This window comes from Alligator mississippiensis, chromosome 5 (assembly GCF_030867095.1).
Source record: "Alligator mississippiensis isolate rAllMis1 chromosome 5, rAllMis1, whole genome shotgun sequence".
In the NCBI taxonomy this organism is placed as follows: Eukaryota; Metazoa; Chordata; order Crocodylia; family Alligatoridae; genus Alligator; species Alligator mississippiensis.
Window position 1 is genome coordinate 218,898,468 of NC_081828.1, and position 26,251 is coordinate 218,924,718.

At 49.2% G+C, this 26,251-nt stretch overlaps 1 protein-coding gene across 4 annotated transcripts in view; it reads right to left on the reverse strand.

Annotated features, from left to right (window-relative positions):
- Positions 1–24,347, reverse strand: part of LOC102567266 (uncharacterized) — a 55,133-nt gene extending 30,786 nt beyond the window's left edge. For 3 of the 4 annotated variants that reach the window (XM_019494491.2, XM_019494488.2, XM_019494486.2), the window contains exons 1-10: positions 24,304–24,347; positions 21,028–21,206; positions 18,816–18,888; positions 15,449–15,497; positions 13,580–13,642; positions 13,149–13,211; positions 12,725–12,787; positions 9,412–9,474; positions 6,894–6,956; positions 1,363–1,425 (exon numbers count right to left, since the gene is read on the reverse strand). In XM_019494491.2, the coding sequence (XP_019350036.1) occupies positions 1,363–1,425; positions 6,894–6,956; positions 9,412–9,474; positions 12,725–12,787; positions 13,149–13,211; positions 13,580–13,642; positions 15,449–15,497; positions 18,816–18,888; positions 21,028–21,107 (580 nt within the window). In that variant the 5' untranslated portion in view covers positions 21,108–21,206; positions 24,304–24,347. The remainder of the gene's footprint in view (positions 1–1,362; positions 1,426–6,893; positions 6,957–9,411; positions 9,475–12,724; positions 12,788–13,148; positions 13,212–13,579; positions 13,643–15,448; positions 15,498–18,815; positions 18,889–21,027; positions 21,207–24,303) is intronic. The other variant, XM_019494492.2, reaches the window with a different exon arrangement.
- Positions 24,348–26,251: the final 1,904 nt, after the last annotated feature.

A 26,251-nucleotide genomic window follows, 5' to 3' on the forward strand; every position in this document is an offset into this window, starting at 1 on the left:
GCTAGACTCCAGCTGCCCCCTCACCTCCATTGAACAATGCCAGCTCTCAGCTGTCATGTGTTTTTTCCTTATGCAACTATACCAGAGCATGTCTTCTGTTACAAAGAGCTCAAAAGAACCAGAGCTGGGCACAAGGGGTTTGACATGGTGGATTCCTATTTGCAGGCTCTGGTGTCATTCTATAAACCATTTGCTGTTATCACCATTTGGTATATTCACACCCTTCACAGGACTCCTAAAGTTGGTGCCTGTCTGATGGGTAGGGTTCTGCTTTGCAAGTGTGGAGGTTAAACAGGCCTGGGGTGTCGATCAACACCATTCTTTGCCTCTTGTGCATGCCTCATCCTGTTTCACGCCTCATGCTTACTGCCCATGCCCCGAATCGGGACTTGAAGTGGTTCTCCCCAAGGAGGGTGTTTCCTTCTCCCACCACCATGCTTTTCCAAGAAGGACAATTCTCAGCTCTGAGTTCTTGCGGTCCCCTGTGGGGTGGGAACAAGCCTGATGGTCCCAATGTCTCTGAACAGGCAAGAATGATGAATGGAATTGGTATACAATTCTAAATTATCCATAGCAACCATGCTATACAACAGGGCAAAGAGGCACAGAGTAAACAGACAGCTGATTATCATCCAGGGTGTGGTGGCCCTCTCGGGGTGCCCGCAGACCATTTTAAGATTCTTCAGGATGTCCTACAGTGTTAGCATGAAGATGCGTGGAAGCAGGATTCAGAAGATAAACCCAGGAATTGTAGATATGAACCTACAATGGTCACACCATCCTACCCTGCTCATAGTCTGAGCTAGGCTGTCTGAGCCCCTTGCAGCTGATGAGTTGCTCTAGGATTAGTGTGTAGTGACAAAATGAGTGAAAACCAAGAGCTGGCATTTTTCAAGGGGGTCTAGAGTATATCAAGAGGTTCTTGGAGATGGTCAAAGGGGACAAGTCTTGAGTCTATGATTGTCTTTCCATCCCAATTATTTTGCAGAATCTCACACTTAGCTGCCACATAGACGTGGGCTCCAAAACAGACATGCCAGTCCTATCTGGCCATTCAAGTGCCATAAATTAATCTTCCTCATTAGAAGTTTGATCATTGGGAAAGGGCTACAATTGGAGAAGGCATATGAACCACTGTCTTATCTGCTGTGGAATTGGCTTTTTGATTACCACTGACAAAAGAGCAGGAGGAGGGGAAGCTGCCTTGATAGGCTTTGGTGGCCCAAAGGTCACGTGAGTTTGTTTTCCCAGAGAGAGGAAACTGGTAGGGGCTTGTGCAGCTGCACGAGGCGCAGTGTTGACCCCACCCCAGTCAGGGATCAGAGGATTGCACAGAGGATATCTGGGAGTAATGAGACTTACCCGAGATGACATCTGGCACAAGAGTGTCACAATCTGGTGAATGCGGCATTTCATGACCATTACCTAGAAGGGGAAGGAAAAGCAAAGAATCAGCTAAGGGGATCTGCCCCAGGAAGATGGGGTTTCCTCTCCAGTGCAGACAAAATACCAGGACTGAGCCAGTGAGATTGGCTATGTTTTGTTGTCACTCCCATTCAAAGCCCTTGACTTCAGAAGGGCCAACTTCAATGAGCTTAGGAGACTAATGGAGGAGGCACTAAAGGCCCAGAAGGTAGAGGAGATGGGAGCCCACGAGGGTTGGTCATACCTTAAGGGGGCGATCCTCCAGGCCCAAAGGATAACAGTCCCTGAGAGAAGCAAGGGGGGTAAGAGAGCTCAGAAACCCCCTTGGCTCAGCAAGGGCATTCAGCAATGCCTGAGGACTAGAAGTGGGGTGTACAACCAGTGGAAGGGAGGAATTATCACCAAGGAGGAGTACTCCTCCTCAGCCTGGGAGTGTAGGAGGGCTATTAGGAAGGCCAAGGCAGAGATAGACCTCAGGCTAGCATCCAGGATTAAGGACAACAAAAAGTTCTTTTTCAAGTACATTGGGAGCAAGAAGAGGGCACCAGGCAATGTAGGGCCCCTGCAAGACACAAATGGTAATCTGGTGGCCACGCCAGATGAGAAAGCTGATATTTTTAACAGTTTCTTTGCCTCTGTTTTCCTGAACAGGGACTGGGATATCCCACCTACCAGAGGTAGGGACAGTCTTGGGGATAGCTCTATCAAGCCTTCAGTCAGCACAGATGTAGTTAGGGATCTTCTGGAAGGGCTAGACATTTTTAAATCTGCAGGTCCAGATGCCCTCCACCCAAGGGTGCTGAGGGAGCTGGCAGGGGTCATCGCGGAGCCCTTGGCCCAGCTGTATGAGCATTTGTGGTCATCTGGCCAGGTGCTGGGGGATTGGAAACTGGCTAATGTGGTCCCTATTTTTAAGAAGGGGAGGAAGAAGGACCCAAGTAATTATAGACCCGTAAGCCTCACCTCGGTGCTCGGGAAGCTCTTGGAGAGGATCATCAAGGAGCACATCTGTGGGGGGCCTGCAGGGGAGATCATGCTCAGGGGCAATTAGCATGGGCTCATCAAAGGCAGGTCCTGCCAGACCAACCTGATTGTCTTTTACGACCAAGTAACTAAATCCTTGGATGATGGTGTCGCTGAGGACGTAGTCTTTCTAGACTTTAAGAAGACCTTTGACACTGTCTCTCACCTCATCCTCATCAATAAATTAAGTGACTGCAGCATTGATGCCTGCACAGTTGGATGGGTAAAAAATTGGCTGATGGAGCACACCCAGAGAGTAGTGGTGGACGGGTTCTACTCAACCTGGTGAGATGTGAGCAGTGGGGTCCCCCAGGGCTCAGTCCTCGGGCCTGCACTGTTTAACATCTTCATCAGTGACTTGGACAAGGGGGTGGAAAGCATGCTGTCCAAGTTTGCTGATCACACTAAGATGTGGGGTGAAGTGGACACATTTGAAGGGAGAGAGAGGCTGTAACTAGATTTAGACAGACTACAAAAGTGGGCAGACGAGAATAGGATGGGGTTCAATGTAGACAAATGCAGGGTGCTGCAGCTGGGGAGAAGGAATCCACAGAATACATACAGGATGGGGAGTTCCCCTCTTGAAAGCACAGAAGCGGAAAGGGATCTCGGAGTCATTATTGACTCCAAGATGAACATGAGCCGCCGATGCCTGGCAATTCCATGCAAATCCCCAAGCCTTTAGCTGGGAGGACAAGAAGAACTAGTCACGTGGCATGGGGAGAAAGCTTCTACCCACTTTTCAGCCAAATTGCTTAATGGGTGGGTCACCTGCCCATACTACTGGGGACCTGTGATTTGGGACCCCTGTAATCAGAGAACCTTTGAACCCATATTGCCCTCTTCCTAGCAATGCATTCTGGGATACGAGCCCACAGTCTTGTTTTGTGCCATCACAATGGCCCTGTCTTCAACTCCCTTCCGGAGGCTGGACTGGACTCTGAGATCCCTAAGTCTCTCCAGGCCTTTCATGTTAGCAAATATCAGTGAACTCCCTTAATAAGCGTGTGCATTTCTCCCTCCTACACCCAATATGCATGTCCAACAGGCTGGTGTCATGCTACTCCTGTCATTTGTTACTCCATGAGCTCAGTCTTAAGACTGTAAGGCAAGGAAGGACTTCACATGGTCATCTAGTCCAGCTCTCTGCTACAGGCAAGATTGTCTCTGATTAAACCAGCCCATCCAAGTCCAACACAGGGTCATAGGAATCTAGGGTTGGAAGGGACTTCATGAGGTCATTGTATTGAAGACATCTTGATTTAATGGGGCACCAATAGGTGTTCAAGTAATGGTGTGATAGGAGTTGAGCGGGGCTTCTCCTAAGTGCTTGAAAGGTGGAAATTGATGTGGCCCAGGTTCATTCTGCCATGGATAAGTTGGTCTGTGCATATAGAACTTTTGAGCGCTTAACTTGGCAACCTTAATCATCATCTTTTAACTCTTGCAAGGGTTTTCAGCCTTGTGAGACACCCGCTGCCCCTTAACACCATTGAACAATGTCAGTTCTCAGCTTGCATGTGTTTTTTCCTTATGGAAATATAATAGAGCATGTCTTTGGCTGCAAATTTCTCAGAAGAACCAGAGCAGGGAACAAGGTCTTTGACACTGTGGCTTCCTATTTGCAGTTTCTGGGGTCCTTCTGTAAAGCATGTGCAGGCATTTACGCCCTCCACAGGGCAGCTTATGTTGGTGCCTGACTTATTGGTAGGGCCCTTCATTGCAGGTGTGGGGGTTAAATAGGTCTGGGGTGTTGATCACCATGATTCCATGCCATATCTGCATGCCTTGCCCTGTTTCACACCTCACGGTTACTGCACTTGACCTCAGTGAGGACCTGAACTGGTTCTGTCTAAGGAGGGTGTTTCCTTCTCCTACCACCATGCTTTTGCCAACAAGGACGCTTCTCAGCTCTGAGTTCCTGTGGTCCCGTGTGGGGTGGGAACAAGTCTGATGGTCACAACATCTCTGCACAGGCAGGAACAGTGAATGGAATAGGTATGAAATTTTAATTACCAAAAGCAACTATGCTATAGTGGGGCCCAGAGGCCCAAAGTAAACACACCACCAATCCTCAACCAGGGTGATGTGGCCCTCTGGGTTGCCTTGAGACACTATTAAGTGTTTTTCAGGGAGCTCTACTATGTTTTTACTATGAGGTGTGCAAGCCAGATTCAGAAGATAAACCCAGGAATTTTAGACTGGAATCCACAGTGTTCAAACTATCCTGCCCTGCTACAGTCTGAGATGAGGTATCTGAGCTCTTCACAACTAAAGTCTTGCTCTAGGATTTGTGTGTAGTCAAAAGATGAGTGAAAGCTAAGAGCTGGCATTTTCCAAAGGGGCCGGAGTGTATTAGGTTCTTTGAGATGGTCAAAGGGAGAAGTCTTGAGTCTATGTTTGTCTTTCCATCCCCATCACTTTGCAGAACCTCACTCTTAGCTGACTCACTCTTGCTGGCACATACATATGGGCTCCATAACATACATGCCAACCCTCTCAGGCCACTCATGTGCCGAAAATTCGTCTCCCTCATTAGCCATTTCAGCATTCTGACAGGGCTGCAGTCATGCCCTGGCATGATTGGAGAAGGCAGATAAACCACTCTCTTACTTGCTGTGGAAATGGCCTTTTGATTCCCACCAATGCTCTCACCAAAAGAGCAGGATGATGGGATGCTGCTTTGAAAGGCTTTGGTGGCTGACCCAGAAGGAAAAGGACCAGGGGTTAGGCAAGTTTGTTTTCGTGGAGAAGGGAAACCAGTAGCAGCTGCACAAAGGTACAGTGATGACCTGACCCCAGTCAGGGATGAAAGGATTGTGCAGAGGTGATCTGGAAGTGGGGAGATTTACCCAAGGTGAGGCCTTCTAAGAAAGCATCACAGTTGGGTGGATGGGGCATTTCGTGTGCATTACTTAGAAGGGGAAGGAAAAGCAGACAATTGGCTAAAGGGAGCCACCCCTTGGACCAATACTCTTCAATATCTTCATCAGCGACTTGGACGAGGGAGTAAAGTGTACTCTGTCCAAGTTTGCAGATGACACAAAGCTATGGGGAGAAGTGGACATGCCGGAGGGCAGGGAACAGCTGCAAGCAGACCTGGAAATGTTGGACAAGTAGGCAGAAAACAACAGGATGCAGTTCAACAAGGAGAAATGCAAAGTGCTGCACCTAGGGAGGAAAAATGTCCAGCACACCTACAGCCTAGAAAATGACCTGCTGGGTGGAAAGGGACCTTGGAGTCCTAGTGGACTCCAAGATGAACATGAGCCGGCAGTGTGACGAAGCCATCAGAAAAGCCAATGGCACTTTATCGTGCATCAGCAGATGCATGACGAACAGATCCAAGGAGGTGATACTTCCCCTCTATCGGGCGCTGGTCAGACCGCAGTTGGAGTACTGCGTGCAACTTTGGGTGCCGCACTTCAAGAGGGATGCGGATAACCTGGAGAGGGTCCAGAGAAGGGCCACTCGTATGGTTAAGGGCTTGCAGACCAAGCCCTATGAGGAGAGACTAGAGAACCTGGACCTTTTCAGCCTCCGCAAGAGAAGGTTGAGAGGCGACCTTGTGGCTGCCTATAAGTTCATCACGGGGGCACAGAAGGGAATTGATGAGGCTCTACTCACCAAGGCATCCCTGGGGGTCAGAAGAAATAATGACCACAAGCTAGCAGAGAGCAGATTTAGACTGGACATTAGGAGGAACTTCTTCACAGTTCGAGTGGCCAAGGTCTGGAACGGGCTCCTAAGGGAGGTGGTGCTCTCCCCTACCCTGGGGGTCTTCAAGAGTAGGTTAGATAGGCATCTAACTGGGGTCATCTAAACCCAGCACTCTTTCCTGCCTATGCAGGGATCGGTCTCGAGGATCTATTGAGGTCCTTTCGACCCTAAAATCTATGAATCTATGAAAAAAAACCACCCAGGAAGGTGGGGTTTCCTTTCCAGCAGGGACAAAATTTCTGGTCCTGAGCCAGGGGCTGTGTTAGACTGGCTATGATGTCTGGTTGCTCCCATGTAAGTAAAAATGGACCAGCATTGCGACTCCCGTGTTTAACTGAATGTTCCAAAACCTACATAGCAGCCGTCTCCAACCATTCAAGTGACATAAATTAATCTCCCTCATTAGCAGTTTGATAATTGGGACATGGCCACAATTGGAGAAGGCAGGTGAATCGCTGTCTTACCGACTGTGGACCTGGACTTTTGATTGCCACCTCTACTCTGACAAAAAAGCAGGATGATGAGATCCTGCCTTGATGGACTTCAGTGGCTGAGCCAGAAGGAAAAGGCCCACCTTTTCCCTCAAACTCAATGAAAGGAGTTTGCTTTCCCAGAGAGGGAAACTGGTAGGGGCTTGTGCAGCTGCATGGAGGTGCAGAGGTGGCCTGACCCCAGTTGAGGTTTAGAGGATTGTGCAGAAGAGATCTGAAAATGATGAGACTTACCCAAGGTGAGGTCTGGCACAGTTGTGTCACAGTTCGGTGACTGCAGAGTTTCATGAGCACTACCTAAAAGGGGAAGGAGAAGTAGAGAACTGGCTATGGAGATCTGCCCCAGGAAGGTGGGGTTTCCTCTCCAGCAGGTTCAAAATCCCGGACCAAGGCAGTCAGCTATGTTAGATTGGCTATGGTGTATGGTCGCTCTCATGTTAGCTAATGTGGAGTAGCACTGGGACTCCGGTGTTTAAATTAATGCTGACTGTGTGGTATACACGAGCATGACCAGAGAAGGAGTTTACTCTGAAATTACAAAGGGCAGCTAGAACTAAGGATGGATCACATTTAGGGTCTGTGAGGTTGTCAGTCCAATTAAAGAGAACGTTTGGTGCCGTAGGTATGAGACAGTCTACAAGAACTCATAACACTGTGTTGGTGTACTAAGGAAAGGCTCTCACCAAAGAATTTTACCCCAGAACAGCTCATGTGGTAAGGGCAGGGTAGAAGAATTGAATAGCCCTGTGAAGAGGTGAGGAGTGTATCTGTGTTGCAAGAAAACCAACAGATCAACCTCCTGATCTTTATTTTCTCATTAGGTTTTCTTCAAAGTCAAAGGTGTGCCAGGTGGGTACCAAGAAGGAGAAGCAATGCCTTGGAGGATTGGCTGCAACAGATTTTTCTATGGGAGCCTCAGACTTCTACAATCACATTGCTAAGTTTGGGACCCCCCCCACCCCCAAGTTACACCCCTCCCACCATTTGCTGCATTGAATTGGATTGCTCCTGCCTCCACTGCTATTTATGCAGCTTTTAAACCTTTTACTTACAAAGATCCCTGATGCAGCCTGTACATGAACAAGCAGGACACTAGGGACATGAGTGCTGCATGGAGAGGTCTAAATTGACTTACTCTCCATTTCAATCCAAATTCCATCAAGTCCACAAGCCCTTAGCTGGGGGACAAGAGTAACAAGTCACATGGCATGGAGCAAAAGCTTCTACCCACTTTTTAGCCAAATAGTGTAATGGGTGGGGCACCAGCCCATACTACTGGGGACCTGCAATTTGGGTCCCCTGTAGTCAGAGAACCTTGAAATCCACATTTACCCCTTCCTAGCAGTGCATCCTAGGATATGAGCTCACAGTCTTGTTCTGTGCAGGACAATTACCCTATTTTCAACTCCCTTCTGGAGGCTGGACTGGAATTGGAGATCCCTGAGGCTCTCCAGTCCTTTAGTGTCAACAAATATCAGGGAACTCCCCTGATAAGTGTGTGCATTCCTCCCCACTACACCCAATGCACATGCCCACCAGGATGCTGTCACGTGACTCCTGTCATTTCTTACTCCATGAGTTCAGTCATAAGACTGTAAGGTTAAGAGGGACTTCACATGGTGATAGAGTCCAGTCCACTGCACCAGGCAGGATTCTCCATGATTAAGCCATCCCAGCCAAGTGTCTGTCCAACACAGGATCAGAGGAAAGTAGGGCTGGAAGGGACTTCATGAGGTCATTGTATAGAAGAGATCTTGATCTAACGGGGCACCAGCAGGTATGCCGGTAATGGTGCGATTGGAGTTGATTAGAGCTGCATGTACATGCTTGAAAGGTGGAATTTGATCTGGCCCTGGGTCATTCTGTCATAGGTAAGGTGGTCTGTGCAGATAGAAATCTTGGACACTTAATTTGGCAACCATAATCATCATCTTTTAACTTTTTCAGGGGGTTTCAGCCTTGTTAGACTCTAGCTGCCCCCTAACCCCATTGAGCAATGCCAGGTCTCAGTTTTCATGTATTTTTTGCTTATGGAAAAATACCAGAGCATGTCTTCTGTTGCAAAGAGCTCAGAAGAACCAGAGCAGGGCACAAGGTGTTTGGCACAGTGGGTTGCTATTTGCAGGCTCCGAGGTCATTCTGTAAAGCATGTGCAGGTATTCACACACTTCACAGGGCTCCTAATGTTGGTGCCTTACTTATGGGTAGGATTCTGCATTGCAGGTGCAGGGGTTAAACAGGTCTGGGCAGTCACCACCATTCCCTGCCCCTTGTGCATGCTTTTCCCTCTTTCACACCTCATAGTTACTTCCCTTGCCCTGAGCAAGGACTTGAAGTGGTTCTGCCCAAGAAGGGTGTTGCCTTCTCGCACCACCATGCTTTTGCCAACAAGGATGTGTCACTTCATTTTATTGCTGCCTGTGCAGGGTGGGAACAAGCCTGATGGTCACAACATCTCTGCACAGGAAGGAATGATGAATGGAATTGGTATACAATTATTAATTACCCCAAGTGACCATGCTATACAGAAGCAAGTGACCAGGATAATTGGAAGCTGCCTTAATAGGCTTCGGTGGCTGAGCCAGAAGGAAAAGGCCCACCTTTTCACTCAAACTGAACGAAAGGAGTTTATTTTCCCCAACACGGGAAACTGGAAAGAGCTTGTGCAGCTGCTCGGAGGTGCAGTGATGACTTGACCCCAGTTGGGGATTAGAGGATTGTGCAGAAGAGATCTGAAAGTGGTGAGACTTACCCAAGTTGAGATCTGGCACAAGAGTGTCACAGCTCGGGGACTGCGGTTTTTCTTGAGCATTACCTAGAAGGGGAAGGAGAAACAGGGAATTGGCTAAGGGGAGCAGCCCCAGGAAGGTGGGGTTTGCTCTCCAGTGGGGGCAAAATACCAGGACTGATCCAGGGGACTGTATTAGATTGGCTATGGTGTATGGTCACTCCCATGTTAGCTAATGTGGAGTAGCCCTCGGACTCTGGTGTTTGAATCAATGCTGACTGTGTGGTATAAACGAGCATGACCAGAGAAGGAATTTACTCTGAAATTACAAAGGGTGAACAGAACTAAGCATGGATCACATTTGGGGCTTATGAAGTTGCCAGCCCAATTAAAGACAACATTCAGTGCCGCAGGTACTAGACAGTCTGCAAGAACTCATCAGGTTGTGGTGGTGTACTAAAAAAGTTGCTAGCCAAAGAATTTCACCTGAGAACAGCTGGTGTGGTAAGGGCAGGGTAGGGGGATTGAGCAGTCCTGTGAAAAGGTCACCTGGCTATCTGTGTTGCAATGAAAACCAACAGATTAACCTCCTGATATTTATTTTCTCTTTTGGTTTTCTTCAATATCAAAGGTGTGCCAGGTGGGTACCAAGACGGACAAGGAATTCCTTTGCTGATTGGCTGTGACACGTTTTTCTGTGGGAGCCTCAGACTTCTACACTCAGTGGGCGAAAGCTTCTATCCGTTTTTCAGCCAAAAAGCCTAATAAGTTGGACACTTGCCTGTACTACTGGGGACCTGTGATTTGGGACCCCTGTAGTCAGAGAACCTGTGAACCCACATTTCCCTCTTCCTAGCAGTGCATTCTGGGTTATGAGCCCACAGTCTTGTTCTGTGCCAGGACAATGGCCCTGTCTTCAACTCCCTTTTGGAGGCTGGAACGGAGTCTGAGATCCCTGAGGCTCTCCAGGCCTTTGGTGTTAGCAAATATCAGTGAACTTCCCTGATAAATGTGTGCATTCCTCCCTTCTACACCCAATATGCATGTCCACCAGGCTGCTGTCACATTACTGCTGTCATTTGTTCCTCTATGAGCTCAGTCATAAGACTGTAAGATTAGAAGGAACTTCACATGGTCATCTAGTCCAGCCCCCTGCTTTGGGCAGGATCGTCCCCAATTAAAGTAGCCCAGCCAAGTGTTGGTCCAACACACGGTCATAGGAAAGTAGCACTGGAAGGTACTTTATGGGGTCTTTGTATCAAAGAGGTCTTGATTTAATGGGGTACCAACAAGTGTTCAGTTAATGATGTGATAGCAGCTGAATGGGGTTGCACTTGAGTGCTTGAAAGGTGGAATCTGATCTGACCCTGGGTCATTCTGTCATAAGTAACATGGTCTGTGCAGACAGACATTATAGGCACCTGACTTGGCAACCTTAAACATCATCATCTAACTTTTGCAGAGGTTTTCAACATTGCTAGACTCCAGCTGGCCCCTCCCCCATTGAACTATGCCATGTCTCAGCTTTCATGTGTTTTTTGCTTATAGAAAAATACCAGAGCATGTCTTCTTCTGCAAAGAGCTCAGAAGAACCAGAGCAGGGCACAAGGTGTTTGACACAATGGATTCCCATTTGCAATTTCTAGGCTTATTCTGTAAAGCATGTGCAGGTATTCACACACTTCACAGGGATGCTTATGTTGGTGCCTGACTTCTTTTTAGGGTCTTTCATTGCAGGCATGGCGGTTAAACAGGTCTGTGGTATGGATTGCTATGATTCCCTGCCCCTTGTGCATGTCTTGCCCTGTTTCATGCCTCATGGTTACTGACCTTGCCCTGAGTCAGGCTTAAATTAGTTCTGCCCAAGGAGGGTGGTGCCTTCTCCCACCACTATGCTTGCCACTATGCTTGCCAACAAGGATGCGTTCCTTCAGTTTATTTTTGTCCTGATGAATTGAATCGTGGCATATGAGGGTGTCAGCCTGTCACACTGGCCAGGTCAGGTGTGTCATATTAATGTGTGTGCACGCGCATGCATGCGCGTGCACGCGCGTGACTGATTTGGTGGTTGTGTAACTGAGCCCAAGTGAAACTGAATCCTGCCAGATAGCTGCATTAGGGTATGAGGACATCCAGAAGGAAGAGATACAGCTCCGTATAGAAACACAAGCAGCACATTGATAGAATTACAGAGACCCTAGAAACATACCCGTAATAAATGAGCAAACCCCAAAGTGATGGGCAAATCTGGTAACAGATGTTCAGCAGCTGCAAATTTCTGTGGTGTCCTGGGGGTAGGAACAAGCTTCATGGTCACAACATCTTTCCAAAGGAAGGAAAGATGACTGGAACTGATATACAATTTTTAATTATTCTTAGCGACCATGCTATAGAGTGGGGCCAAGAGGCCCAGAATAAACAGGCCAACAATTCTCAGCCAGGGTGCTGTGGCCCTCTTGGGTGCCTTCAGAAACTTTGAAGGGCTCTTCACGGTGCCCTACAATATTAGCACTGCGAGTGTGCAAGCTTGATTCAGAAGATAAACCCAGGGACTGTAAATAGGAATCCACAGAGGTCAAACCATGCTGCCCTGCTGAAAGTAGTAGCTCAAATATCTGAGCTCTTTGTAACAGAAGACTAGCACGAGGGTTTGATTGTAGTAAAAAAGAGTGACAAGTAAGAGCTTCCATCCAGGAACTGCTGAACCAAATGCTGAAACCTCCTTAGCCTGACGAAGGGTTTTTGAACCCGAAAGCTTGCTTAATAACTATTCTCCAACTATTCAGGTTGGTCTAATAAAAGATATCAAATTCACCCAAGGAACCTTGTCTGCCACAAGTAAGAGCTGGCATTTTCCAAAGGGGGCATAGAATCTATCAAGAGGTTCTTTGAGATGGTGGGGGGCAAGGGGAGAAGTCTTGAGTCAAGGGGACAAGTCTTGAGTCCACTTGCTGCCACATACGCGTGGGCCCCAAAACATACCTGCCAGCCCTCAGGCCATTCAAGTGCCCAAAACTCATCTCCCTCATTAGCGGTTTTATCATTGGGACAAGGACACAATTGGAGAAGACAGATGAATTGCTGTCTTACATGCTGTGGAACTAGCTTTTTTACTCCAATCGGTGCTCTGACAAAAGAGCAGGATGATGGGAAGCTTCCTTGATAGGCTTCGGTGGCTGAGCCAGAAGGAGAAGGCCCTGGGGTCACGTGAGTTTGTTTTCCCTGAGTGGGGAAACCAGTAGTGGCTGGTACACGTTCACAGAGGTACAGTGATGACCTGTTCCCAGTCGGGGGTCAGAGTATTATGCACGGGAGATCTGAAACTGGTGAGACTTACCTGAGGTGATATCTGGCAGAAGAGTTTCACTGTCCAGTGAATGTGGCATTTTTGGAGATTTACCTAGATGGGGAAGGAGAAGCAGAGAATCAGCTAAGGCGATCTGCCCAGGAAGATGGGGTTTCCTCTCCAGCAGGGACAAAATAGCAGGACTGAGCCAGGGGGCTGTGTTAGCTGTCTTACCTGCTGCAGAACTGGCCTTTTTACTCCCACCACTGCTCTGACAAAAGAGCAGGGTTATGGGAAGCTGCCTTGAGAGGCTTCGGTGGCTGAGCCAGAAGGAAAAGGCCGGGGGTCACGTGAGTTTGTTTTCCCAGAGTGGGGAAACCAGTAGTGGCTGGTACAGGTGCACAGAGATACAGTGCTCACCTGTTCCCAGTCGAGGGTCAGAGGATAATGCAGAGGAGATCTGAAAGCGACTTACCAGAGGTGTGGTCTATCACAGGAGTGTCACTGTCTGGTGAATGTGACATTTCTTGAGATTTACCTAGAAGGGGAAGGAGAAGAAGAGAATTGGCTAATGGGATCTGCCCTGGGAAGACAGGGTTTCCTCTCCAGTAGGGACAAAATAGCAGGACTGAGCCAGGGGGCTGTGTTACCTGTCTTACATGCTGCAGAACTGGCATTTTTACTCCCACCGCTGCTCTGACAAAAGCACAGGATGATGGAAAGCTACCTTGATAGGCTTCAGTGGCTGAGCCAGAAGGAAAAGGCCTGGGCGTCATGTGAGTTTGTTTTCCCGGGGAGGGGAAACTGGTAGGGGCATGCACAGCTGCATGGAGGTGCAAGGATGACCCAACCACAGTCAGAGATCAGAGGATCTCACAAAGGAGATCTGAGAGTGATGAGACTTACCCAAGGTGACATCTGGCACAAGAGTGTCACAATCTGGTGAATGCGGCGTTTCAGGAGCATTACCTAAAAGGGGAAGGAGAAGCAAAGAATTATCTAGGGGATCTGCCCCAAGAAGATGGGGTTTTCTCTCCAGTGGGGACAATATACCAGAACTGAGCTAGTTAGATTGGCTATGTTTTATTGTCATGCTCATGCAAGTTAATATGGAATAGCACTGGGACTCCAGTGTTTAATTCAGGCTTGTCCAACATATGGCCTGTGGCCTGCCATGCGGCCCGCTAAGCCATTTTATCTGGCCTGCAGCAGTGGCATTAGTGTGCAGGGCTGCAGTGGCGGTGGTGTGTGGGGCCACCGTGGAGCATGGAGCCGCGGCTGTGGTGGTGGAGCGCGGAGCCGCGTTAGCGGCAGTAGAGCATGGGGCCACAGCGGCGGTGGCAGCGCCGGCAGAGCCACGGTGGCAGAGTGTGGAGCTGTGGTGGGGCCGTTGCAGAGTGTGGAGCCACGGTGGTGGCGGCGGACTGTGGAGCTGTGGTGGTGGTCGTGGAGCGCAGAGCCGTGGCGGGGGAGTGCGGAGCTACGGCGGCAGTGGTGGCAGCACTGGGGGAGCTGCGGTGGCAGTGTGAGGAGCTGTGGCAGCAGCGGCAGGGCCACTGCAGAGCACAGATCCATAGCGGCGGCAGTGAGGCAGCAACAGCTGGGCAGCAACAGCTGGGGAGCAGCGAGGCGGGCAGGGCTGGGCTGTGGGGCCCAGCTGGCATCAAGGGGAGGGGAGCTGCTTACCCCCATGGGGCCTGGCTCATCAGTGAGCCAGGTCCTGCTGCAGCTGCCACAAGGGCTGTGCAGAGCAGGGCTGCTCCAGTCATGCCTGATTGGACGAGCTGGGGACGGGCTCCGCCCCTTGCCCTGGCATGTGGCTGGGGGAGCTGCGGCATGGCCTGCACCCTGCCCACATGTGTGGTGGATGGAGGCACGGGGTAAGTTCCCATGTGGAGCAGACCCATTTCATTGTCACTTCCTGCAACTTCATAGGTGTCAAAAGTCACATGACATCATTTCCTGATGTGATGTCACTTCCTGTGAGGTTTTGAATATGGCTTACTGGCCCACTGGGTGATAAAAAGTTTGTGATCCGGCCCCACAGTCAAAAAGGTTGAACACCCCTGGTTTAATTCAGTGCCAACTGTGCGGTATACACAAGCATAACCAGAGAACAAATTTACTCTGAAATTAAAAAGGGTGCATAGAACTAAGGATGGATCAAAATGGGGCCTCTTAGTATGTCAGTCCAATTAAAGAAATGAAAACCAACAGATCCACCTCCTGATATTTATTAATTCTTTCAGTTTTCTTCAACATCATGTGTCTGCTAGGCAAGTACCAAAACAGTAAGAAAGTCCTGGCCAAATTTTATGAACACATTTCCTATGTTGGCACCACAATGTTACAATCACATTGCTAAATGGTTGAACACGCCTGGTTACACACCCCCTCACCTTTGTTTAAATAAATTGGATTGTTCCAGCCTCCACTGCAATTCATGCAGCTTTCAACAGGCTCGCACTGTGCAGCTGCCACATCCAGGAACACCCCTCTAGCTACTGCCAAAGGGCTGTTCTTGGGGCATCCCCCTTTTGGGGAGGCAGGTCATTAAGCCCTGGTGAGAAACACTTGAAGAGGCATGTCCCTCTCCTCCCTGCAATGGCTGCACCCATGGTAGAGTCAGTGGGCTGTGCCCAGGCATGGCTATTTGGGTAGCACAGCCCAGGCACATGCAATATGCGATTCTGCCTCCACCACCTTGAGGCGCTTTCTTTCTGAGCTGAGCACAATATGGCAGTGAAACTGTGGTGCCTCCAGTGACCATCTTACCACTAAAGGCCCCTTCCTCTGCTCTGGGTTTCTTTTCTTCTATCTTGCCCTGAAATATGGGAAATAAACAGTGTTATTTATGTCCTTGATGCTCAGAGTACACAGAAACACACTCATTAGGAAAGGGATCATAGGTTTCATAGGTTTCATAGGCATTAGGGCTGGAAGGGACCTCGGAAGATCATCGAGTCCAGCCCCCCGCCCAAAGGGCAGGACGTCAGCTGGGGTCATAGGATCCCAGCAAGATAAGCATCCAGTTTCATCTTGAAGGTGTTCAATGAAGGCGCTTGAACCACCTCCGGTGGCAGGCTGTTCCAGACCTTGGGGGCTCGGACAGTAAAGAAATTCTTCCTTATGTCCATCCTGAAATTCTAGCTCACTAAGGATCACTAAGCTTTGATGTGTTGCTTAGGCACATCTTTGTTTAAGAGGAAGATCTGAACCATGCATCACTATGGGGTGTCTGGTGACATGATGGTAGAGTTTTCACTGTTGTTCGGTCCCCACTTCCCTCCCACCAGGCATTGCTCACTTGTTGCATCCTGCTTTTAATTAGCTCAGGTTGTTTGGTCAGGTTGTTTGGTTGTCTCCTGTTATGGGTGTGCCCACTGCACAGTGGGGCACCAATCCCACCTACTCTAATACAGATAATAAAGTGACAGCTCGTTATTGTGCCATAAAATCATCTGCCTGGATGTGGCCTAAACCCGGTTGCTTCATAACAAATGTGGTCTGTGAAATGAATTGTTGCTTGGTTTCTAAATCCACCACTCTCATAGACTTCAATGGAGAGTGACACAGCCCATCACAATGCAGCATGTCTGCTGCTAATCTTATGGTCCTGTCTGGTGTGTTCTTCCCTAGAGTTTTTTGCACATCTTTTACATCAGGAAGTGGACTGAACTCCAGTTTGCTACAGAGGAACTGTCTGCAGCTCTGTAATTCTGGCTGAGCTGTATTTTTTACATGAAGCTGGAATGTGTCTCCCATTCTTCATACAAAGAAAAAAAAATATCACAAGAAACCTGTACTAGAAGGGACCTCAGGAGGTCACATATAATCCATCCCCCCTGCTCAGTGCACCACCTTCCTACTCTAAATCTTGCTCAACAAGTGCTCATCTAAGATGTCTGAAACCTGTATGAGTAGCCTCTCACATGGCTACCAGGCACAATATCCATCATATCACAAACTCCCTTTAACTTGCCCCACATAAAAGTCAAGAGTTTGAGGTCACTAGAAGTGTCTTGCCACTGCAAGGACAAGAAGTTGGTTAGAATACATTGGAGAGATCCAGGAGGAAGACCGAGCCCCTTAGATACAAGAATGCAAAACCTGCATGGCCCATGTCTTCCTTTCCACCAGGCTGTAGCACAAGGGCAGGCAATTATTTTGGGCAGAGGGCCATCTAATGAGGTTTGGTGAGCTGTTGAGGACTGCATGGGTAGCCCCGCTTCTCAAAGTTTGCCCCTTTTCAGGTCACCATCTTGGGACCAGAAGTCCTACCCCTAAACCCTGACCTTTGCTACCAGAAGTCCCTCAGCTTGGACCAGCAAGGCAATACTCCTTTTGGGAGTGGGGAGTGCTTAGAACCAGGAAAAAAAAAACCACAACAAAATCATACACTAAAAACCAAACACCTACTAAAACATTTTAATTTTATTACAACAATATTTAAATGAGTTGTGTTTGTTTAAAGACCATAAAGATGATTGCATAATAACTCAAAAATAAATTCTTAGTCTCTTATATTGTGTAGGGGGGGGGTGTTTTTTTTGGGGGGGGGAGGTCAACATTCCCTGTAATCTGTGTGGTGTGTGCAGCTGTGCCGGCGTACCTGGCAGCATGGTATGAGCACACCTGCACAGTCACACACTCTGCGCAACTTAGAGCGAATGCTGTGTGTGTGCATGTGTGGTGGGGTGTGGGAGGGTGTGTGAGGTGTGTGGGAAATTTGTGAGGGGGTGTGGCATATGTGGGTGCGTGGCCCTGGAACACTGTCCTCTCCAGCAGTCAATGCAGGCAAATGTGTGTGTGTGGAGAGGGGAGGGGGCATTTTTTGGGTGTGAGGGAGAGTTGAAAGGGTGTGGGGACCATGCACACTTGCACTCCTTGATGTGCCATGGGGGAAGTGCGCATCCCCCTGCCAGGCAGGCTCCATTATCCGCACTCCCTAGCATTTATGAGGCAAGGAAGGGAAGCACCAGGCACTGGAGGTGGCTTCTTTCCCCACCCCAGTCAGCTCCAGTGCCTGGGGAATCTCTCCTGTGCCTGGCACTTCCCTCCCATACCACACAAGTATGGAGAGTGTTGGCAATTCAGATGGTTGAGCGGGGCCTGCGTCCCTCCCATGATGTGCAGCGCTGGTCAGAACCAAGCACCAGTACCACCTTACCGCTGTTGCTGCCCCTGCTGCCTGCCAGAGCTGTGTGACATGGGGGTGGGAAGGGTTCCCTAAACTCCTCCACCCTCCCTCACATCCACATCCTGCCCAGCCAAGATCTGCACAGCCCCCACCCCCTGGGTGCGGGCTTTGTACTGCTGCCAGCCCCAGCCCCATTTTTCATGCTCCTACCCAGCTGCAGCTGTCACCCCTGTCCCTGCCCTGCTCCCCCCCCCCCCACTGCTTCCCTACCTGCTGCCCAGAGGGAATGGGACACCAGAGAAGCCTGCAACAAATAGTCCCACCTGGTGCTAGCGGGACCAGGTCCTTCCACCCACAAGAGTGGCAGCAAGGCATAATAAGGTATGTTGAGGGCAGATGTAGGCACCTTGCTCCTACCCTCATAGTTGGAAGGACTGGGTGGGGTACAATACACTGGGGAGTGATGAGGGCCAGATAAAACTGCCTGGTTGGCTGGATCTGGCTCATGGACTGCACTTTGCCAGCCCTGCTATAGCATCTCTCCTGCACAGTGTACACACTGTCCTTTTACTGGGGCTCCCAGTAGCTCCACCACTCCCTGCACTACCAGGGTGCCTTCAAATGAGCTGAACAGCTTCACAGGTGAATGTGGGTGCATGGCTGTGTTGCTTTTTCCTTGCCTTGCAGGGCTGTCCAGGGGGCTGGCTGCTTGTGGTGACAGGCACCTTATGCTTCTGACCAATCAACATCTCAGCTCCACCAGAGCACAGGAGGGAACACTCCCCCAGATGTGCCTGTAGGTTGGTGGGGAGGGCACTTTCCTGGAGTGTGGGGTGTGTAAAATAGCCTCCCTGTTGCCTGCAGTAGCCTCAAGCTCTGCTTTCCTGTTTTGTCACTACATGCTCTAACTACTAAGCTGTCGGGTAAAAAGGAACAACCAAGCTTAGGTTGGTGTGTGTCTGGTTTTTTGTTTTTGTTTTTTTTTTTTTTTTTTACACTTACCCCCTCTGTTTTTTCCAGGGAGTCATAGTTGGGCATTTCTTTCCCAAGATGAAAGTCCTTATTGAGGTTTTCCCTGTAAAATGAACAGAATTAGTTAATGTACCTGAAAGTTAAATGTAAGTCCCAACCTGAATGTGTTGTTTTGTCTGTGCAAGCTACAGGGAGGTTTATTGCTTTGGCACTTGGATTCGTCCCCAGTTGTGGTGAGGAAAAGGACATTCCAAACTGCTGGCATGGGTCAGAGTCGGGCCATACTGGCCAGCACAGACTACCTAACTATATTGTGGGCATAAGGTAAAACTGATCAGCTGTGAACGGCAGATTCAACAACAACAACAACGTTAGATCCACAGAAGCACATTCAAAGATCTCACAGCAGTTCTTGTATGTGTGTATTTATACAATGCCATAAACATACTAGACATTTTAATGAAGGATGAGACAACAGGGATTTTGAATGCACAAACGACAATAAGATATCTGTCCATCATTGAATGCAGGGGAGAACTTTACCCCAAACTGACTATTTGAAAGTCTCTCTCCTGGTCCCTACTGTATGGGAGTAGAAGCTAGGAACCCAATTTCACATTAGACCTGCTAGTGTGGATATGATGCAATAGGTGGGTCCACTGCAGGATTTGGGATGGTGCCCAGATGCAGGGGTCTGTGCTCATGGATCCAATTGCAGGATCAGGATCTAAATGAAGATGTACCATGATGGGGGATGGCAAGAGGGAGAGGTGATCACAGAAGAAGAGAATAACAGGGTCTGTGATGCCTAGCACACCTTAATATCTGAGCATCAAACAGTTTAATACAAAAAAAAAAAAATCCCCAGGGCTGAGGTTATTAGAAACAGTCAGCATGTATTCACCAAGGACAAGTCATGCCTGACCAGTCTGATTGCCTTCTATGATCAGATGACTAGTTCTGTGAATACAGGGAGACCAGTAGATGTTGTAAATGTTGAATTTAGCAAGTCTTTTGATATGTTCTCCCACAACATTCTTGCAGGCAAGATAAGGAAGTATGGGCTGGATGAATGGACTGTAAGGTGGACAGGAAGCTGGAAGGAGCATCAGGTAGTAATTAATGGTTCAATGTTTAATTGGCATCTGGTATCAAGTGGAGTGCCTCAGGGGTTGGTCCTGGGGCTGATTTTATTCAATATCTCCATCAGCACCCTTGAGAATGGCAGAGTGCACCCCAGCAAATTTGCAGATGGCATCAAGCTGTGGGAAGTAGTAAATACACTTGAGGGTAGGGCTAGGATTCAGACTGAACGCAACAAATTGAAGGATTGGGTCCAAAGAAATCTCATGAGGTTCAACAAGGATAAATGCAAAGTCCTGCACTTAGGACAGAGCAACCCCATGTGCTGGTACAGGTTAGGGGCTGACTGGCTGGGCAGCAGCTCTGCAGAAGAGGGCCTGGGGGTGACAGTGGACAAGAAGCTGAATGAGCCAACAATGTGCCCTTTTTGTGAAAAAGGCTAATGGCATAATGGGCTGTATTGGTAGAAGCATTGCCAGCAGATCAAAGGAAGTGATCCCCCTCTATTCAGCACTGGTGAGGCCACATCTGGAGTCCCGTGTCCGGTTTTGAGCCCTGCACTACAGAAAGGAAATGAACAAGTTGGAACGAGTCCAGTGGAGGGCAAGGAAAATGGTTTGGGGGTTGGGCTACATGAATTGTGAGACGAGGCTGAGGCAACTGAACTGATTTAGTCTGTTGGAGAGAAGACTGAGGGGGGATTTCATAGAATCATAGAAGTCGGGTCGGAAGGGACCTTGTAGATCTTCAAGTCTGACCCGCTGCCTGGGCATGAAGAAAAGTAGGCTCAGTTAATAGATTTAACTCGGTGAGGGAGTCTTGGGAAAAAGACTAAATGACTCCCTCATTTAAAAGAGAAGAGTGCCCTACAGGAAGTTGAAGGCTGCTATTAAATTCCCCTCAGTCTTCTCTTCTCTAACCTAAATAAGCCCAGTTCCTTCAGTCACTCCTCACAATTCCTGTCCCCCAGCCCCCAACCATCTTTGTTGCCTGCCCCCTGCTGAACTCTCTCCAATTTTTCCACATCCTTTCTGTAGTGGGGGCCCAAAACTGTCCTAGTTATTCAGCTGTGCTTTCATCCTTGTTGGCACCTTATCTAGGTAGTTAAATACTTTGCCTCTCCCCCAGCACTCTCTCTCTCTCCCCTTACTCACGTTACCTTTGGGGATCTGCTCCAGCTGGTAGAAGAGAGCAGTGCTGTGCCTTCAGCTTCTCAGGCGTTTCCAATTCCTGCTTCATGCTCCAAGCAGCTGGCCTTGCACAGAAATGATCGGGCTCTTCTGGTTTCTCCTTTTTAGCAACAGCATCATGTGAACTCTAGATTCAACTGAAGTGAAACTAAAGAGAAAGAGAGAGAGAGAGAGAGAGAGAGAGAGAGAGAATGATGTCGTGGTGGAAACTGCCATCCATTGTACAGACAGGGGCTGGGCTGCTGCTACTGAACAGCCACTAATCTTTGCTACATGAGCCACTTTGAATGCTACAGGAAGGGGAGGGTGTGCAGAAGGGTAGCAGCAGATAAACGCGTTCAGCATGAAACTGAAGTCCCTGTTGCTTAACATTGAACAGCAAGAACCAGGATGAGCAGTTCAAGCACGGTCCCTTCCCAGTGAAAGGTGCACTTAACTGATGGGACGTTCCAAGAACGACATTGCAACCTTTGTATGGGAAATAATCCATGCATGGAGAAGAGTTGAAGAAGAACATGGAAAGCTTGTCAAACTCTATCCCAACTCTGCAGCTGGTCCAATGTAAGATACCACTCCCAAAGAAATACTTGCCTCTCCTAGTGTTTGTCATCTTACAAAAAGATGCTGACCAGCTCAGATGGCCCCTGGATAGCTCAGAGTGGGAGTTACATGGGACCAGGAGGAAGAGAGTCAAGTACCCTTTCCCCATGCATAACCATGTCAAACCTTGCATGGTGATATTACATGACATCTTAGAAAAACTTTTTCCCAAGACTCCCTCACTGAACACCCCTTGCACTGGACCATGAGGCCTGCTCCATCCTCCTGAGCAAAAGCCTGGGCCACATTCCCAGCCCATGCTAGGTCTTTTTCTTGCTTCGCTACCTGCTTATTCTGGGCACAGGCTGAGAATCAGCCTCTGGGCATGCACACCCTGACTGTGTTGGAAAGCCACAATAGAAGCCCACATCCATGCACACCAGCCATAAGTCAGCATTCTAATTCACTCTCCTTTTAGGGTACAAATGCAACAGGAGTGTCAATAGCAGTTAAAAGAAACAGAAAGGGCTCTAGACGTAGGGCAGGGAATGTCAAAAAACAACCCCCCCAAAGACTAATAAATAACAGGAAACCATAGTTGAAAGGAAACAGAAAGAAAGGAAGGACTGGTCCAGACTGAGTGCAGCAGCCCACACCCTTAGCTGCACTGAAAGCTCCAAAAAGTGATTATCAGTTCATTAGTGTAAAACTGTGATATTCCTTTGTTTGGCTTTTCCCTGGGAGATGTTTGGATGTTTCAGGAATTGCCATGTCAAGGGGAGTGCAGCAATTCTTCATAACACCTGCATTTCACCTCAGTCTCCATTAAGATGAGAAGCATTTGGGGGTCTCACTGGAGACCTGGTTAGGCAAAGCACTGATTCACACCTACACTGCTCATGCTAAGACTTTGCTAAGGAACTGACCTGTGTCAACCTCGTGAGCTGTGACCGATACGTGGACTGCTTATACAAGCCGAAGCCAGACTATGCACATGGGGGCTGGCATAGGGTAACTACAATGCATGGCACCACCAGGAAAGGTAGTCAGGTCCTTCAAGCACAAAACCAAAATGAAAAAAACAAAAACCAGTTCTTGTCACACTTTCTGAAGGCTCTTTATTTTTCTAGCTTCTCAGGCAGTTTTTCATTGGTGAAGTCATGCGTCTCCTCTCTGCCTTTCTTCTTCCAGCCCACGTGACACTGCTACAAAATTAAACGGTTGTATCATTCTTTTACTTTTCATGCAGAGACTTGATACAGAGCTGAACTGAGATTGTGTTATGCAGAAAAGCCATTTCAGTTCACTCCAGGTATGTTATTGTGTCAGCCATCTGTGTGGGACAGTGCAGGACTTGGAGGCATCAGAAGACAGTGAAGAAAGAAGTGAAAGGTGTGTACTCTGATCTAGAACACCCTCACAAAAGTATTGAGAGTCATTTGTGCATTTGATTACATTTGCTTCCACGCTTAAAACAAACTGCAGCCCTGGTAGGCCCCAGGACGCCAAGTAAGGCTGCTGAGGCCAGCACAGTTGCTGTCCACAGCCTCCCCTACCCCACCAGGAGTAACCTGTGTAACCTGGGTACACCCAAGGGTGTGCCCTATTCTCAGTCAGATGGGATGGGTAGGCAGGAGGGGGTGCTGTAAGAGGAATGCCAGAACATTACAGAGGAAAGAGGGATCCGCTCAGAGTTAGCCCAAGCCCAAAGTTGTTAACTATATACAATTTATTAAGTTGTAATATACATAAACATAAAACTATGCATCATATACATATATTTACACAATGAACATTAACCAATAACCTAGGTCAAACCCTAAATAACACTATTTACCCATCTGTAACAGGGGACCTGCTCAGGGCTGATCTCACTGTGGCCCACCCACCTGTTCCTGGGCCGGCTGCCTGCATTCTCGCCCATAATGCCTTGTTGTTATAATTAATTAATAGATGTTAATTAAGTGGGAGGCTACCCATTTCATGCCCTGATGCCAGGGGTTGCTATCTGCGGCTCCATTCCTCCCCTACACCGCAGCCCAAGGCTTGCAGATGGCATCTAGATGTTCTCATAAATCACCAGCCCCACTCTGGGCCCCAGAATCCTCCTATTAAACCCCACCTGGATTCCTCCCCTCAGGCAGACTCTTTCACCATCATACCAGGCACCATAGCTCCCTGAACTGATCCCCCTTTGGGTGTGATCCCCCACCGGGACCTTCAGCTCACTAGCCCTAGTCCACCTCCAGGCCAGTCAGGAACCCCAGGCCCTCAGCTCTTGGGCATTACTCACAGTAGGCCCCTGGCCCTTCAACCTTTCCAGTCCTGGCTCCAGCTTGGGCCAGTCAGGAGAAGCTCAGACAAGCCTGAGTCTATGGTCCTTACTCTTTCACCATGGGGTCCACCTTCTCAACTCTCCAACAAAGGGGTAACCCACCCAGTCATGGGGGCTAGGGGTTAAAGCACCCCAACCTGCCTTTCACCAGGGTGGTAACTGACCTGGCATTTCCTGGAGGCCCCTGCACCACTGAGAGCCCCACCAGGCCACACACTCCTAGCAGAGTGCAGTTTTAGGTCAGGACCAGGACCAGGACCAGGACCAGGACCAGGACCAGGACCAGGACCAGGACCAGGACCAGGACCAGGACCAGGACCAGGACCAGGACCAGGACCCTCCTGACCATCCCCTACAGCTCCTCCCTTACCTCCAGATGATACCAACAACCCTCCAACCAAGCAGTGTTGTTGCCTCACCTCCAGCAGCAGAACTGCCCTATTTATGTGGGCAGCCCTGACTCTAAAATGGCTGCCCTCATCAAGCACCTGCCAGCTGCTACCTTCTGGCCCTTAAAGTGACAGGCACAAACAGCGCCCTGCCACACCATCACAATAAAACCATTTCAGCAGCATCATCACAATACAACATCAGAATACAACATTTGAATTACAAAATATAAGGTGCAAACATGAGCAATCTAAATAACATCTATTCCTTAATATAGTCCCTGACCCATGCAAGAGATAGTCCTCCTTCCATTGGGGTCCCCGGGGGGGGGGGGACATCCAGGAAGCACCAGAGGCCCCTCCCCTTAGAGCCCTGACTAGGCAGGGGGCTGCTCACCCAGACCCTTCTCTGGGTTTTCCCACCCCAAATGTCTTTCCCTGGTGGGACCCAATGACTCACGCTCCATCAGGTGGGGTCTCCTCTGGTGGAGCACCTCTCCAGGCCTCTCCCACACTGCTGGGCTCCTCCCCACCCTGTGCCCCACTCTGGGCATCAAGGGCTCAGCTCCTCTCAGCTGCTGCACCACTGCTGGCTTCTGGGTGCTGGACCTCATGCTGCCGCACTATTTCCCATGCTTTGACTTCAGCACCAAGGGCTCTTTTAGCATAGGCTGGGCCCTTCAAGCTCCAGCTGGTCATCCTCACACTGGGTGGCTAACCCAAGCAGCCTCCCCTGCTTCCTGGCTCCCAAGGCTCAGGCCCATGTGCTGCCCTGTGCACCATGGGACCTGGCCACTTGCCAGGAGATGGGGCCTGAGCTGCTTCACTGCAGCCCCCAAGGCCCTTGCCACATGCACTGTCCCACACACTGTGTGGCCTGCTGGCCCTCCAGGGTTGCAGGCTTGAGCCACCACTTGAGGCTCCCAAAGCCTGGGCTCCATGAGCCAAACTGTGCATTGTAATGGGCCCGAACAGTCTCACACTGCTCCCAGGGCCAGGTCTCCCAGCACCATCCCTGTGGATCATTAACAGCACAAGTAGTCTCTCACCACTCCCAAAACTGCTTCTCCAGTGGCAGCCTCAGAATCCTTGGTCGTATTGCCCGCTGGGAGAGAGCTCCCCAAGTTTTCTTGGCTCTGCTTTTCTTGAGTCCCATACTGCATCTGCTTTTATCTACACCAGAGGCCCCGCCCCTGAAGTCTGCTGAACCTGAAAAGTGCAGTCTTCAATCAGGTCCAAGGGCTCCTCACATCCTGCCCCCCTCCAAGAAGGGGTGGGGCAAGTCCCTCCTAGCTGTTACCTGATTGGTGGAAATGTTTCACTGATCTGAAGTGTCCTTCTCCAAGTCAGGCTTGCCAGGCAAAAGCAGCGAGCCCACCACACTTGCAATGCACCAGAAGGCGCATGATATGGGCATTCCCGGGGGACAACTAGCATTGGCAAATGGTGTCCTGCTGCTAGTTGTCCCCAGGGAACCACATGTCCACACTCATCTAAACATGGCCTAAATGTGTGTCTGCTTATAGCTGCCCACTCGTGCCCCAAGTAACCTCATTTACACACTTCAGAGGAGGGGGACTGGTGCATCCTTGTGATATCTCACATGGTTTCTCTGTTCAAGGGGCTCTCTGGTCTCCCCATGTTGACCTCTTGGTTTTCTCTTAGCTGGGCTTGTGTCAGCTGCAGCATCACTTGCAAATCAAGGAGAGTGATTGATCTACTCTATTCAGCAATGGTGAGCCATTGCCCAGAGTCCTGTGTCTAGCTCTGGACACCACATTTCCAGTAAGATGTGGACAGATTGGAAAGAGTCAGGAGGAGAGTGACACAACTGTGTTCCCTTTTTAATGGAAAGACCTTGCAGACTCAAAAATAACTATTTACAGAATTTAATTATATACAGGAAATAATTGCTTTATACAAGTGAAC